Source organism: Stegostoma tigrinum, chromosome 26, assembly GCF_030684315.1.
Source record: "Stegostoma tigrinum isolate sSteTig4 chromosome 26, sSteTig4.hap1, whole genome shotgun sequence".
NCBI lineage: Eukaryota > Metazoa > Chordata > Chondrichthyes > Orectolobiformes > Stegostomatidae > Stegostoma > Stegostoma tigrinum.
Window position 1 is genome coordinate 16,675,004 of NC_081379.1, and position 16,440 is coordinate 16,691,443.

General features: G+C 40.1%; 1 protein-coding gene across 3 annotated transcripts in view; it reads left to right on the top strand.

Annotated features, from left to right (window-relative positions):
• The window catches only part of LOC125464051 (uncharacterized), a 192,504-nt gene that overhangs the window by 41,128 nt on the left and 134,936 nt on the right, over positions 1-16,440 (top strand). For all 3 annotated transcript variants that reach the window (XM_048556040.2, XM_048556041.2, XM_059655000.1), the window contains exons 2-3: positions 13,126-15,119; positions 16,177-16,330. In XM_048556040.2, coding sequence (XP_048411997.2) covers positions 13,186-15,119; positions 16,177-16,330 — 2,088 coding nt within the window. In that variant the 5' untranslated portion in view covers positions 13,126-13,185. The remainder of the gene's footprint in view (positions 1-13,125; positions 15,120-16,176; positions 16,331-16,440) is intronic.

The window sequence follows — 16,440 nt, forward strand, 5'->3', positions numbered from 1 at the left end:
GGACCTTTGACCACACTGCAGGGATTCTATGATATTCTGTGATAAGAATTGTCAAGACCTTTTTGATTTCATTTCTGTTTACCATAACCTTTATAGAAAAATAAGATTATCTCTTGATCCCATTTGTATTTTCCATTTCCCCGACTTTCCTGTTAAGTTTATTCCACGTCACTAACCTTTTTAGGAGGATAAGCCCAATTTGATTTTTTTTGGTAACTTTCTAGCTTCAGCTTATGTTTGAAAATTGAATCCTTTGATGTAATAAACAATTCCTATAGATTAATTTTGTGGCTATCTTTTGTAATGATGACAATTTCAGCGCTATCAAATCAAAGTCTATCCCTTTCCAAAGATAAACAGTCTAACTTCCTCATAACCTGAATTCTTAATTGCTGAATCAATCTTGTCAAAAGCTGACTTGATTTTACTCTTTAACTGTGTGACTCTGATGAGAGTCCAAGGTGAAAAGGAAAATTTAAAAGGACTGTTCACTGTAGCACACAAGCACATTTACTTGTGCCTAGCTGCAAAGTATTGGCATAGAACAGCCCACCTGCCCTGTATCAATTAATCGAAGATCTATTGGGCAAAGAAGTGAAAATAACATGCAAATCATCCTGTGGCAACATCAAATTGTTTAACACAAAATGCAGTGTTACTCAGCTTTAATTTTAGAAGTACTCTGGATTATAATCCATACTTGGAAGATAGTTTCTAACAAATTTAGAGTTCAGGAGAAAATTCTTCACTTCAGACTAGTGAAAATCTGGAAATTGCAACCACACAGAAGTTCAGATGTAAAGTATTTAGGGCGGCACGGTGGCTCGGTGGTTAGCACTGCAGCCTCACAGCACGAGGGACCCAGGTTCAATTCCAGCCTCGGGCGACTGTTTGTGTGGAGTTTGCACATTCTCCCTGTGTCTGCGTGGGCACCCTCCGGGTGCTCCGGTTTCCTCCCACAGTCCAAAGATGTGCAGGTTAGGTGGATTGGCTATGCTAAATTGCCCGTAGTGTTCAGGGATGTGTGGGATGCTTCAAGGGGCGGTGTGGGCTTGTTGGGCCGAAGGGCCTGTTTCTACACTGTAGGTAATCTAATCTAATCTAATCTATATGCATTTACAGGGAGAGTGGACAGGTACATGAGAGAGAGAGGATTGTAAGGTTATGTCCAAACAGTTGGATGAAGTAGAATGGGAGGAGGCTCATATGGACCCTAAGTTATGCACAGTTCAGCCCAATGGTGTGTCTCACATTGTTTGTTGTTCTTTCCCTTTAGCCATGACTGCATCTAACCCCTTCATGCTTTACCCATCCTTTCAAAAATGAAATAAATACATAAAGGCCTGTTTCGGATTCCAGTTACAGCTGAATCTGGAAGTGAGATATATACACCTGTATGAACAATTTCTGTAAAGCTGGTCATTTGGCTTGACTGTAAAACGTTAGATTTTTACACTGGTGTCATAGGTATTTCATAGTGCCCTAGATGTTTACAATGGATAAGGACCTTTGACTTCTTATTTTGCTACCCATTGAGCTGAGTTTTGGATTACTGTAATTTGCTTTTTATGACCCTAATTCTTTTCCTCTATAGTGTGATAGCCTAAGCTGTGTTCTGACTGATTTAGCCAGCAATTTGTGCACACAAACAAAACCTTTTCTTGTACACTATGCCCGATGTCTAAAACCTAAAATGCCATTTGCCTCTTGTAGTTTTATCTATTCAAACTTGCACTTTGAGACAAATTCTACATTTGAACTTCGGGCTTGTATTGTTCATCCACATATTTCTAACACTCTTTCATAGCAAATCAGTGCCCTCATTCCAATTTTTTACTCCTGTAAAGTATCACTTCACACTTATTCACATTAAATCTTCTCTCAGCAGTTGTTTGAAATAAGAATGATGCTTGTCATGATTCCCAGAGTAAGGACAAGGTGGGGGAAGAGAGAGAGAGTTCGGGGTCTAACTGGCCTTTTATGTGAAGCAGCACAAAAGACACTCACCAACATCCATTGTCAGAAAAGACTGCACTTTCCACTAACTATCATTTAGTAGTGTTACTGACAAACAATGGGTAAATTCTTTTTCCAACCAATACTGATGGTAACAGCACCACATATGCATGCATGTAGAATGTCAGTAAGGCCTGATGATGACATTGGGATTGATAAAAGTGCTAAATAATAATTGAATTAAATCTCAGTTGATTCTGTCATTTATCAACAGGCTACGTGGCACTCAAATTGCCCAAAAGGTGTAATATGAGCTAAGGCAAAATAAGCTAAGGTGTGAGTGTATTCCTTAGAACTGAAGAAATATGAATGAGCAAGTGGAGTCATTCTCAGTTTAACTCTTAATGGCGCAGTGCAAATTTGAGTTGTTTGCTCTTGTATTTCTGTTAATCCTGCTAGTTTATTCACTAAATGAGAGCCATTGCAGTTGAGCAAAGTTTAGTGAATGGAATTAGAACAAAGTTACAGGAATGATTTGTAGAAAATGCTTATTTAAGATAATGATGACACAAGTTCTGTTAGATCACAGAAGGTGACAGATCTGCCAGTACGTCATCTTATTTGTTCTAGCCGTGATGGCTCTCTGTGCCCGTGAACATTTAAGGTACTGAGTTATACGCAAAGTACCAATTTAATACCTGGCCTCCGCAACACTGTGTGCTACAATTGACCTCTGTGTCCTCAGGGTGAAGGGTGAATCTGGTGCCAATGCTGCACGATGCAGATGAAGAATGGGTGAGGTACAGGAGATGCACTAATGTCTTTGAAACTCTATCCCATATTGGGGATCAAATCAACTCCTATATTTATCCATGTTGTAGGACCTGCCTGGGTCTTCCTTGCAGCTCTTGCTAAAGTGCAGTTCAGAGATAATACAGTTTCAGCTGTGTACAACAAGATAGCTAGTTGCGCAGAGAGAGTAACCTGGTGATCAGTGCATTTTTGTTTTGTGGAGGTGGATCCCATTTCCCTATGTGTCGACTAAATGGACTGTATTTTGTTACCAAACTGGTCTGTTTGGTTCCAGGACCATCGGCTCCTCAGTTGTTCACTGCAAGTAGAATCCTGTTAAGATTTAGAAATATTGTCAGTTACTTGCGTATTGTTCAGGGAATTCTTGTTTGTTCGTGCAGGCTGAAGCTGCTTTTTATCTTAGCTGCAGAAAGCTGAAAACTCAGATTTTACTTTCTATGAATGTAATTGAACACTCTCAAAGTTATCTGTTTTATTATTTCAAATTTCACGGTTGAAAAATCAAAGGGAGACCTGAAGGCATCAAGCAGAGCAGATTTAATGAACAGGACACTCTCTCCATGGTTACCTAATGTGGTCTATATCATTGATTTAAAATGGATGAAACTAAAAGTACAACACAAACATTTTATTCTGATTGAAAATGGAAATCTTGATACAGAGATTGACAGTCCCTTCTGCTTGAAGATATTTTCAGATTAAAATAATTGCATCTGCCGATATGTACAGTTTCCCAAATAATAAGGCTTTGCAAAACACCTTAATCCTTTAGTTTAGAAACATGTGCTGTATCCCCATTCAAAAGGACACATTTCCGACTCTGGTTCAAAAGTGTGAGCTGCAGCACTTTGTTTGCTCTGAAACAATTTTTGATCAGCTTCTTCCTTTCTGCTCTGTCGTGCATGGCCTCCGGCATGTTTTAAGTGAGGGTTCAGCACAGTGTGGTGAGACTTGTTAATCATTAACGATGCTTCATGAAACAGGAGGATATTTCTAATGCTGCAAAGTACTGCAATGTCTGGAAATTTAAAAATATTGATAACACTGGAAATGCTCAGCTGAACGGGGAGCATGTTTGGAAAGAGGACCCAGCAATTTGTATGGAAACTTGGGCCCTTTTTAAATTTTATCCTCTGCTTCTGAAGAATTTGACTGAAAATTCCCGATGGTTTCTGTGCTCCCTATATAGCCATTCTTCACTGTAAGTTGCATGAGGTGAAAGGGTAAATAGAAGGCGCCTTTGCCCCATTGCAATAATCCACCACAAGTTACTAGTATCACATGCACATAATCCAAGACCTTCCGGCAGTGCAGAAGATAATACAGCCAACCAGTCTTATTCAATTTATTTACGATTGTCTGTTTCTACTGTGGGACCAGGCTTATAAACAGATCATCATAACTCATTGTGTGAAAATAGTTGCTGTTTACTACTAATGACCACCACTACTCCACACCCCAGAAAAAACCTGGCTTCTCTGACTAACCGGAACAGTATCTCCATTTCTGTTTGATTACAGCTGTTTGTAACTTTTACAAGCCTATATTCTGACAAGAATAATTTCAGCAGCCTAGTCTCTCTGCATTACAGATATCTCTTGTTATCACTTCATTCGAAACAAAGGAACTTCTTGTGCACTAAGATTTCAAATATGTTTTGTGGCTTATTTCTTAATATATCCTACGTGGGCTGTGCACGTGCACTTCATTCCAAATGAGGAATGCCATGCAAGTTCCTCACTTAGACTTGTTAATGTGTCGTCAGAGTCAGGAAAAAGCAGAATGTTCAAAGTAAACTAGCTATAAGGGCAATCATATCAAGTGTTTTGCTACTGGTATGCATTACGGAAATAAAAGAGAATCAATAAGACTTTTTGAGGATGGAATGTCTGTTAAAATCTTGCTGTTGTCAACTGCTGACAATGACCTAGCAGTAATGCTGGATAATTCCTTTAACTCAGGACATGGGAGTAAAGTTTTCACTTCAGAGGGGCAGATTGATATAAAAGCATGATACTAGGATCATTGTGAACACTTTTAGAGAATGAATCCCAAGAAGACTGCTCAGAAGAAAGACCTGTATTGATACAGCACCTTTCATCACCTTGGAACCTTCCAGAGCACTTAACAATGAATGATATACTTTGGAAGCACAGCCACACTTGTCATATAGGAAAGATGATTAATGGTCAATCAATCTACCACGGACCCATCAACAGACATACATTCACCCCATTCAGAATGGCTGGTGATAGGCAGCTTTTCATGCCATGTTGAGAGATGGCCATTAATTGCCAGCAAATTCTCATTTGGTGTTTACTGAACTTTAACCAAGGTCTGATGACATTTGGGCTCATTCAGCAATGTTTAGCTAACGTCAGGAGGTCATGAAAGGTGTTGCCAAACTGTGAGGGCAAGTTAATAGGTGCCTGTGGGAAACAGAAAAAATTACAGCTGTTTTCACCCAGGCAAATATATTGGACATAAAAATATGAAGGAATTGGATCAATATTTCCTGTAAACTGTGTGGGCGTGCAGCAATCAAGAATGTGCCACGTAGGGAGCAAAGAGAGCGTACACTGGGAAGGAAAATTAAATGGATCATTGGTCAAAACATTAGAGCAATCTCTGTCTGAAACTGATGTTGCATTGTGAGTGTGTTATTGAATTTATTTTCAACTATGAATCCTCTTGAGGAAGTTTAGGCAATATTCCGACAGTGCTTTGTCAGCATTTGTCTCAACCGTGACTCCTTGTGTTCAAACTGCCTGCCAACATTTGAAGTCAAAGCTCAGATGTGGATCTCGACACTTGGACAAAGTTCAGGAAGGTGTGTAAGGAACTGAGTCATTGTTCAGTTAGCAACTGAACACATCATAAAATAGGGTGGTTTTAAATTTTAATAAACTGCGTCACACTGCTCAGTATGTAACAGTGAAAAATAAGGATTTAGATTGCTCTGATTATTTTGCACTGACAGCAATGCCCAGTCATTCTGATGCTGTAGTGACTCATGGTTCTGCTCACTGCTACCAGTACTCTACCTGCAGACAATCTGCTACAATTTACCTCATGTTTTGATTCTTGATGCCTTTAGCGATGTCATGATGACAAGCTTTTATTATACATAGGCTTTTTGTCAGGTGACTTCCATTTTGCAGTACTGGGAGAGCACCACTCAATCAGAGATCTGTGTACCATTCATCACTATTTAGGTTAGGTGGTCAAAATTGAGGTTTCTTGGAGATATTTTCTTTTACTGTTTGAGCTTGACTTGTAGGCCCACAAATGTTGCAGCACATGTAGGAATGGGAGTCATGAAGTGGTAACATCATCATGCAGTTAGAAAGGACAATAGCAGCTAACAGAAACAAAGTGAAAAAGATTAACAGAAACAATTTTGTTTCCAGAGTTTAACTGTGTTTAGTGATGGCAGGGTAGGTCTGGGAATCTGCTTCTGTGTGATCAGGTGACATTAAAGGGCTAGATTCAAGGGCTAATCCAGAAGCCTGTTTATAGATTCACAAAAAACTGGATCTGACTGTAAAAATCCGGATATTGGTATTTGGGAGCGACCGCACTTAACAAGTTTTTGAACCAAGTAATTAGTCTAATCAGCTATTTATCAATGTAACCCACTCCCACAGCCATCAGAGTCACTGGTAATCTCAATACTTAACAAAGAAAAATTATCAATAGTTCCACATGTGTCAGGTTTCAAATATTTCTTTGTTGCTGTTTAAAATTTAGTCATTAATTCATTATGTGTAATTAATATCAAGGAGCCAAGAAACCATACGGCGACAGATGATTAGCATGATACTAAATAACAACCGACAGAACTGTGGAAGCTGTATATCAAGAACAAAAACAAAGTTGTTGGAGAAGCTCAGCAGGTCTGGCAGCACCTGAGAAGGAACAAATAGTGTTAATGTTTTGGGTCCAATAACCCTTGCTCAGAACTAGATTTAGACAAGATCTGCTTGATTTTTGCATTTCCAAATCTTTAAGAGATGTTTTCAATAATTAATACATATTTCCCATGCTTCTATTCAGAAGGTGGTGAACCTTCAGTTATTGAGTACCTTCACAATATATGCTAATGATTTAAACAAGGGAACTACATTTAATGTCTCCAAGCTTGCAGATAACATTTAGCTAGGTGGGAGAGTTTGCTATGAGGTGACTGCAGGGATGCTCCACTGTAAATTGGACAAGTTGAGTGAGCAGGTAAAAGCATGACAGATGAAATATAATGAAGTGGATAAAGTTATCCACTTTGGCAGCAAAAGCAGGAGGGCAGACTGATTAGAATGGTGTTAGATTGGGAAATGCAGAGATGCATCAAGACCTGGGTGTCCCTCATACACTAATTGCTGAAAATAAGGTGTAGCAGGCAGTTACGAAGGTAGATGGTACATTAGCCTTAATACTGAGAGGATTTGAGTACAGGAACAAGGATATCTCATTGCAAGTGAACAGGGCCTTGGTGAGGTCACAGCTGGAATTTTGTGTGCGGTTTATCTCTTTGTCTGAAAAGGAATGTTCTTGCTGTGAACAAAGTACAACGAAAGCACACTAGACTGATTCCTGGAATGGCAGGATGGATGAATGAAGAGAGACTGGATTGGTTGGGATTAAATTCACTGGAGTCTAGAAGAATGAATAGAAGCTCAGAAATGTATATAATTTGAACAGGACTAGTCAGGGTAAATGCAGAAGGGATGTTTCTGATGACTAGGAAGTCCAGAGCCAGGGGTCACAGTCTTAAGGGTATGGGGAAGACCGCTTAACACTGAGATGAGGAAAAATGGCTTCACCCAGAGAGTGGTGAGCTTATAGAATTATCTGCTGCAAAAAGCAGTTGAGACCAAAACACTGAATGTTTTTGAGAAGGAGTTGGATATTGTCTTAGGGCTAAAAGGATCAAAGCGTATGAGGAGAGAGTGGGAACAGGATACTGAGTTGCATGATCAGTCACGATCATGTTGAATGCTAAACTGGTTTGATGGGCTGAATGGCCTACTCCTTTCCTAATTTCTGTGTTCATTAATGAGATTGATGTATTTCTAAGCAGTAAAGATATTCAAGGATATGATGATGTTGAAAGAAAGTGACCCTGTCGAATGCTGGGACAAGTTCAAGGGACAAATGGCCGACTGAGTGACATATAATAATCAAGAGTGAGAGGAATCAATTGGTGGAGTGCAGGCTTCAGTGAAGCAAGAACAGAGCTGGGCAGGATTGACACAACTGAACAATGGGTTACCTTCAAAGAAGAGATGGTTTGTGTACCGCTAAGGTACATGACCTCAAATAGGAAAGATAAAACAAACAAACAGAGGGCTCCCTGGGTGACAAAAGAGATAGAAATTAAGATAAAAGAGGAAAAACAAGCATATGAGAAATGTCTGGTAGAAGATAAAATAGAGAACCAAGCAAAATGCTGAAGATTCAAAGGGGAGATGATGAAACAAATAAGAGACGCAAAGAGAAATTATGAGAAAAGACCAGCAGCCGATATAAAGAGTCTCCCAAAGTCTTCTATAATAATAAATAGTAAAAGGAGGAGTAGAACTGATTAGATACCAAACAGGGGATTTGAACCTGGAGGCAGAGCTCACTGCAGAGGTGCAAAATTAATATTTTGCATCTATCTTTACCAAAGAGAGAGATACTGCCCAGTCCATGGTGATAGAGGAGGGAACTCAGTTACTTGAAGTGTTCAAAATTGGTGGTGTTAGACAGACTTATAGTACTTAAAGTTGACAAGGCACCAGGATCAGATGAGATACATCCAAAGATTCTGGAGGAAGTCTGAGTGGAAATTTTAGGGGCACCAGCTGCTATCTTTCAGTCTGCCGTAGACTCTGGGGAGGTGCCAGAAAACTGGAAAAATGCAAATGGCCTCGCTCAACCAAGGTTATAAGGCTAAGCCCTGCTATTACTGTCCATCAGTTTAACTTCAGCGATGAGCTTCTAGATACAAAGATTCTGGACACGGTTAGTCGTCAAATGGAAAAAGGTAGATTTATTAGGAAGAGTCAGCATGAATTTCTAAAGGAAAATCATGTTTAACTAACTTGCTGGAGTTTTTTGAAATGGTAATAGAATTGATGAGGATAGTGCTGTTATTGTGGTGTAGGTGGACTTTCAGAAGGTGTTTTACACAGTGCCACAGAACAGACTTGTGAGGAAAGGTATAGATCATGGTGCAAAGGAATCAGTAACAACATAAATGCAGCATTGGCTGAGTGTTCGGAAACAGAGAATAATGGTCATTTGATGTTTTTTGAGCTGGAGGAATGTCTATAGTCAAGTTCTCCAGAGGTCACTAAGGGACCCTTCCTTTTCTTGATATATATTAATGATGTAGATCTTGGTGTCCAGGCAATGATTTCAAAACTTGCAGATGACCCAAAACTTGGAAGAGTTGTAAACTGTGAGGAGGACAGTGTAGAACTCCTGCAGGATCTAGACAAATTGTTGGAATGGACAGAAACGTGGCAGTTGAATTTCAGAGAAACTCGGAGAAACCGAGAAGTGTATAGTGATGCATGTAGGTTGGAAGAACGTTGAAAGATAATATAAAATAGGACGTACACTTCTAAGGGGGCTTGTAAAAGCAAGGGACCTGAGTGTATATATGCTCAGATCAATGAAAGTGACAGCACAGATAGAGAGCAGGAAATAATGCATACAGTATCCTTGGCTTCGTTAATGGGGGCAGAGACTAGAAGAGTGATGAGATGATGTTGAACTTGTTTAAGACATTTGTTACTCTGATCAAGTATTGCATACAGTTCAGAATGCTACATTATAGGAATGATGGGTGTGCATTAGAGAGTACAGATGTGGTTTATAAAGATGGTTCCAGGAAGAGGTATTTCAGTCATGAAGAGGATGGATTGAAGAAACTAAGACAGTTCTGCTTAGAGAAGAAGGCTAAGAGGAGAGCTGATAGAGGTTTTCAAAATGATGACGGGGTAGATAGATAGAAGTTACTCCCACTTGTAAAAAGAACAAGAACAAGAGAGTTTAGATGTAAGGTGATTTGCATAAGAAGCAAATGGGAAGCGAGGAATAAATTGTATCAGAGATAATGGGAACTGCAGATGCTGGAGAATCCAAGATAACAGTGTGTGAGGAATAAATTGTTCACTCAGTAGTTAAAGTATGGAATGCCCTGGCTGGAAGTGTTGTGGGGACAGGCTGACTGAGGCATTCAACGGGACATTGCATGATTGTTTGTATAAAATGATGTGCAAATGTATGGGGGAGCAAGGCGATTGGAAGTAGGTATTGATGGTGTTTTAATGAGCAGTTCACACTTATGCAATTCTGCTCCTATATCCAATGTTGTTACAAATTGCTTTCTAAAACTGAAGTAGTACAGTCACTTTGTTGCTATATGACTGGAAATGTTTTGATAATTTTCTCCATTGGTGGATAATTTCAAGGAAGGGCTTAAAAGTCTTATGAGGATCAAATTATCTGCTTTAGAAACCTCTATTCCAATTCAGTATTTATTAGCAGCGATTAAAGAGTGAAGGAAAAGCTAAAAATCTGTGTTCGCTCTTTTATTACTCAGGCCCTTGTGTCTAGCAGTCCCTTAATCCTTCCAGTGGGACAGAATATGTGCCTAATGTAACAACATGGAAACACAAAGGAGGAAGAAATTGCAGGAGATAAGGATTGGGAGAGGATTGGAGATTAACAGATCATTACTGAAAAATCTTACGTAGAGAGAAATGGTTTGTGTGCAACTTACATTTCGCAGCTTAACTTTGTTATTTGGCAAGGGATCAGGGTGACTATAACCAGGAACAGCTGTAGTGTATGTGGGATTGGGCTATTTAAAATCAGAATAATAAACTCCTTGCTGAGGTGTGAAAAAGAAAGCTGAATTGATTTGGTAAGGTGACAGAGTCTGTACTGTCTGAGCCCAAGGTAGGTGAGATGATGGGAGAGTGAGGTGTGGGCACCAGGGAGGATTCTTTTCTAAGGGACAGCAGTTAATTTGCTGACTTTGTATCAGTGTAAAGCATTTTCACTTTGAAATAAAAACAGAAATTGCTGGAGAAACTCAGCAGCTCAGGCAGCATCTGTGGAAAGCTGAGTTACCGTTTCTGATCCAGTGACTCTTCTGAAGTGCAGTTCAGTTCTGAGGAGGGGTCACTGCATCCAAAATGTTAACTCTGCTTTCTCTCCACAGATCTACCAGACCTGCTGAGTTTCTCCAACACCTTTTGCCTTTGTTTTGGATTTCCAGCATCTGCAGTTCTTTTTTCTTTCTCACTTTGACCTTTTCAATGCTGGCTTTCGTTTTTTATTTGTGTTCAATCTATTTAGATGTTCCAGGTAATTTCCTATTAATAATAGTTCAAGTTGAATTTCAGTGTGTGTTGAGATTCTTATGTCACCCTCTGGTGATGAGTAGACATTTGTAATATGGAAACCACCAACCGAACATGACTAACAAGGTGACCAAACTGGCCATCTTGCATTCGACCCAGACACCCTGGCCACGTTTAGCATTGGGGAAATAGCACAAATTATGAAGTGTTGGTTTCCTAATGCACTGGTGGGTAAAAATACCAGTGGAATTCACACCTCGACAAACAGAATTATCTACCTGGTTCACTTTGTCACATGTACTTTGTTGACTGATCTCAGGTGGAGCCGCAGTTGAATCATTATAATTGGCTTCAGTATTGCTGGGCTAAGGAGGATGGAAAGATATTAAAGATAATGGGAACTGCAGATGCTGGAGAATCCAAGATAACAAAGTGTGGAGCTGGATGAACACAGCAGGCCAAGCAGCATCTCAGGAGCACAAAAGCTGACATTTCGGGCCTAGACCCTTCATCAGCTCTGATGAAGGGTCTAGGCCCAAAACGTCAGCTTTTGTGCTCCTGAGATGCTGCTTGGCCTGCTGTGTTCATCCAGCTCCACACTTTGTTATCTTGGAAAGATATTAAACAGTGTTTTCACTAGTAATCATTAACCATAAGATACCTACTGGAGGGAGGGAAATGGTGTGTGTCATTAAAGGGCAAGATCAACTGTGATGCTTCCTTGTGTTTTAATAGATTACTAAATACATTTTTCAACGTTTAAATGAGTGAATACTGGGTTGCTTGTAGAGTTTTAACCTTGCATGAGCTGATGGGGACACACATAGATACGAACCAGGAGCAGGATTAGGCCAGTCAGCCTGCTTGAACCTGCTGTACTGTTGGATATGATCATGGCTAACTGGATTGGAGCCTAAACTCTACTGTTTCCTGCATCCCTATAATCTTTGACTCCCCTGTTGATCAAGTAGCTATATAACCCAGCCTTAAAAATACTCCATGACCCTGCCTCCAGTGTTCTCTGGTGAAGAGTACTCCACAAAATAATGACCCTCTGAGGAAATATAAAAAACTCCTTGTCTCAATCTTAAATGGGAGATGCCTTATATTTGAACCTTGTCTACTGGTTCTTATCTTTGCCATTTCTCCAATCAGTTGGGACCTTCCCAGAATCAAAGAAGTGTTTAAAAATTAAAGCCAGTGAATGCATTACCTTTGCAGCTACTTATTTTGGGGCCTAGGAGCTCCTCCGGTTGTCCCCTACAGCTGCCTCTTGTATTTTGGGTTTTTGTTTTGAAGTTACAACTAAATCAAGATATTTCACAGTTGATCCGCTAGACATGAGTGTAGCTGTCCATAAAGTAAGAATTAAAATAGTCATTGATGAAATTTTCCTTCACTAGATTAAGGAATTGATCAATCTGAAACTTTTCCTGTATTTCTGTGATAAGTTCCTCAAACCTGCTTCAGGACAGCCTTTTCTCTTTCTAGCTGCAATTTGCACATGACAGTAAATCGCAAATTATTTTGGGCTCCTTTACAATCCTACGCTTGAATCATACATGGGTTATTTTGATTTACTCGTATTCCTAGAAGATGAATTCATATTCAGATCTATTTTGCCGCAGCAAAAGTTGTTAATGATATTCTCATCACTTAATGGAGAAATTACAAAGTTTGCCTCTCAACTAACAAATCTTCAGTAAATCTTAATGTAAATAGTTTGCGTTACTATGGAGCAAAAACTACCAATATCTCCTTATGCCTGAATTTCACTTACTTCTGAGCAATGGAGATCTGCCAACAGCAGATATCTAGTGCAGAACATTGCTATGAACCAGTACTAAGTTTTTTTTTTGACTTTGCACAACTGTTTGAAAACCAGACATAGGAACTCATGAATATTTGAATGTTCACCTTGACCAACTAATGATTTGCCATGGTTCAAAACCGTTTTATTGGTCTATAGACAATTTGCCTTCTCTCTCTGTCTTTGTAGGACTTGGCTCTTCAGTGTTAAGTCATGCCACATGGTGAATGATTGAAATAGAAGACTGCCATGGCAACATGGGTGGAAGGGAAGCCTGCCACAACCCCTAAGAATACATTGAGTGATGTGAATGAAATTGTAAATGATACAAAGTCTCCTTGGGCCTGCCTGAGCCCTCTTTCAGATGCAAGGAATAAAGCCCTCGAACCTGTGACTCCAGTTTCTCCACATTTATTTGATAGTGATTGCAAACTGAATTATAATTTGGGTTCAGTAACCAACCCTGTAGCCGGACCAAAACCAAGACTTACTGCAAAACCGTTCTTTTTGGAAACGTCAGCAGTGCCGTACACATCATTGGGGACCACGCAAGCACCTCTCACACCTCCTAAGCCTTTAAGTGTTGCTTCTGTGTTAACATCATCGAGGAAACTGGCTGCAGATACAGATGATGCAAAAGTAAGCTTCAGGAACACAGAGGCAAAATGTGCATCGAGTGAAACTGTGTCATCAGCATTGTCTTCCTTTGCACAAAAGTATTCAGTGGGATCTGACAATAAAAGTTGGACGAGAGCATACAATTTCCAAGATGGCGATACTGCACTCAACTTAAATTCAACAACAGCACTAAAAAATAGCAGCATGGTGGCTTCTTCTTTGACTGCCACCTTGAGTTCTGAAAAATCGACAGAAGAAAGGAGTGAATGTTCTGAAACGAAACCAACTACAGTTGTCATTTTAGAAACTTCTGTGCAGAAGTTAAAATCAAAGAAGTCCAGTGAAGGCACTAAAGATGCTGAAGTATGCAGAGACAGCACTCAGGATCAAGAGTCACCAAGTACATTGCAGCCTTTTAAGCTGTCAAGGTCATCCATTCGTTCGAGGAAGTATAGCCCAAGTGCCACACAAGAGTTTGATACACCAAAACCTGAATCACTCTCGAGAGCTTCTTCATTGAGATGTTTAGGAAAATGGCACCAGGTTACAGAAGAAGGGCAAGACAGAATGAAGGATAGCACTGAAAACCCATCTTCACCCAGGCTCCATTTAAAGAAACCTGGGCTATTTTCTGCTTGGCTTCTTGAAACCGCAGATGATGACAATTCAGAGACCACCATGAAACAAGATGAAAAGCCCTTTGCTGCTGAAAAACCTTGGCTTAAAAAGCCCAGACCTTTATCAATGGACCTTACAGCCAGATTTGAAACCTCGGCTCACAAGAGAAATATTCCTCCCTCAGTGGACATTAAAAAAAATGTCCCCATTATTAAAGCTAATAGTGCAGTCCCCTCAGATACCAGCCAAGGTGCAGGAGTTGAACAGGAAGACTCAGCAGCAGTGGCTGAAAAGTGCCAGTCTTCAGCTTCTCCAAATAACCAAGAAGAGAAGACAGATAGCTGCGTTATTGTGGTGAAAGATAAGTTTGATAAATGCCCAAAGGTGGATGATAGTGAAAAAAACGTCAAGGCGCTCCCACTGTGTGACAGAAACAGCAAAGAGAACATTACTTCCCTGGAAAGAAAGATTGCGTGGGAAAGGGACCTTACTGATACCAAAATCACTGCTGGCCAGGGAAAAGAGGAAAAGGAAGAAAGAATATTTACCACATCATTAAAAACTGACAAGGAGAAGTTAGAACCCGACCATGAGCAATTTAAAAAATGGACAAATAAGGAGTTGGATAAAGAATGTTCTGATCTTGACCGAACATCAAATGGTGAAATCTCAGCTTTGGGCTCAGATGATCAGGGAAATAGAGGAAATAAAATTTCTGGTGGGATGATTAAAAGGCGCATAACTCTCCTCTTAGATTCTGCTGGTGGGAACACAGCAAAAACAGACAGTTCGCAGTCTGCCGCTGAAACGGAAAAGATAGACATTCCTGTCCGGCAGCGAATCCAAACCTTTACTTCAGAGAACGATTATTCCAAACGAGAACAACCCCAGACTTCCCAAAGACGATCATTTAAGCCAAGACCTCTGTCTTCAGACATAACCAAAAGGTTTGTGGAGTTTAAAATCTTGTTAGTGTTTGATGTTAAGTTTTTTTTTGAGTTGCAAGTCGTCATATTCACTTTTTAGTCATGTGCCTAGTTAAGGTTATGTCTGAATAAACCCTCATGTTGGTGTGGTGGCAACCTGACAATTTCTGTCATGAAAAGTAAAAGCAATTCAAGAGAATAAATGTATCCGAATCCAGTTACTACAATGTGCTTATTTTCATCAGGGAGCCATCTAGTGCTCAGTTAACAATATGTAGCTATCCTCAGCTTTTTCATCAATTTCGTTTAATGTGATTTGAAGGTATGTGAGTACGGCTGTTGGGTGACTAACCAATAATTTCCTCCCTGCCCTTTGTCATTAATAGCACTTCTGACACAAGGCCTTTACACTTTTGGGAAATCCCAGCTGCAAATACATGTTATTCTGCTCCATGGCTGGTGATTTTACCTGTTAATGATTCCTACAGAGTCCCTACAGTACAGAAACAGGCCATTTGGCCCATTGAGTCCCTCTGAAGGGCATCTCACACAGACCCATCCTCCTACACTATCCGTGTACCCCTGTATGTTGCATGGCTACTCCAGCTGGTTGCAAATCCCTGGATGCTATGGGCAATTTAGCATGGCCAATCTACCTAACCTGCATATCTTTGGACTGTGGGAGGAGGCTGGAACACCCGGAGAAACCCAAGCAGACGCAGGGAGAACATGCAAGCTGCACATAGGCTGTCACCGGTGGGTGGAATCAAACCTGGGACTCAAGCACAATGAGGCAGCAGCACTAACTACTGAGCCAATGAGCAGAGTTAGTGAGAATTAAACCTGTAATCATCTATTTGTCCATGATAATGCAGACAAGGTAAAACACCTCATCCAGATTTGCTAAAACATTTTACAACATTACCGAGTGAGGTATTTTCATCAATCAGGTAAAAATTGTCTACTCTTCGTTGTCCATTATGCTCTATATTTAAAGGGCTGTTTTCGCATAGATAAATATTTCTCAAGTTTAAAAGCATGTAAAGTTGTTTGCCATCCTGAACAAACTTCCCAACAGGTTTGAGACTCAAACAATTGGCGATGAAGGTCATCACGACGAGCAGATGGATATGACTGCCTCTTCATCTCCAGACCACTCAATCTTGCAAAACACTCAAGAGCAGGATGGGAGGGAGAGCCAAAAAAAAGAAATTGATGATCAAAAGGACATGGTAATGACTTCCATCCTTTCAAACAAAAATGTTGTTTTTCATTTGATTACTGTTGCAAAGTAAATCTTGCCCTGTGCAACCAAAACAAAAGCCTTTAGTTTGGTAGAGAG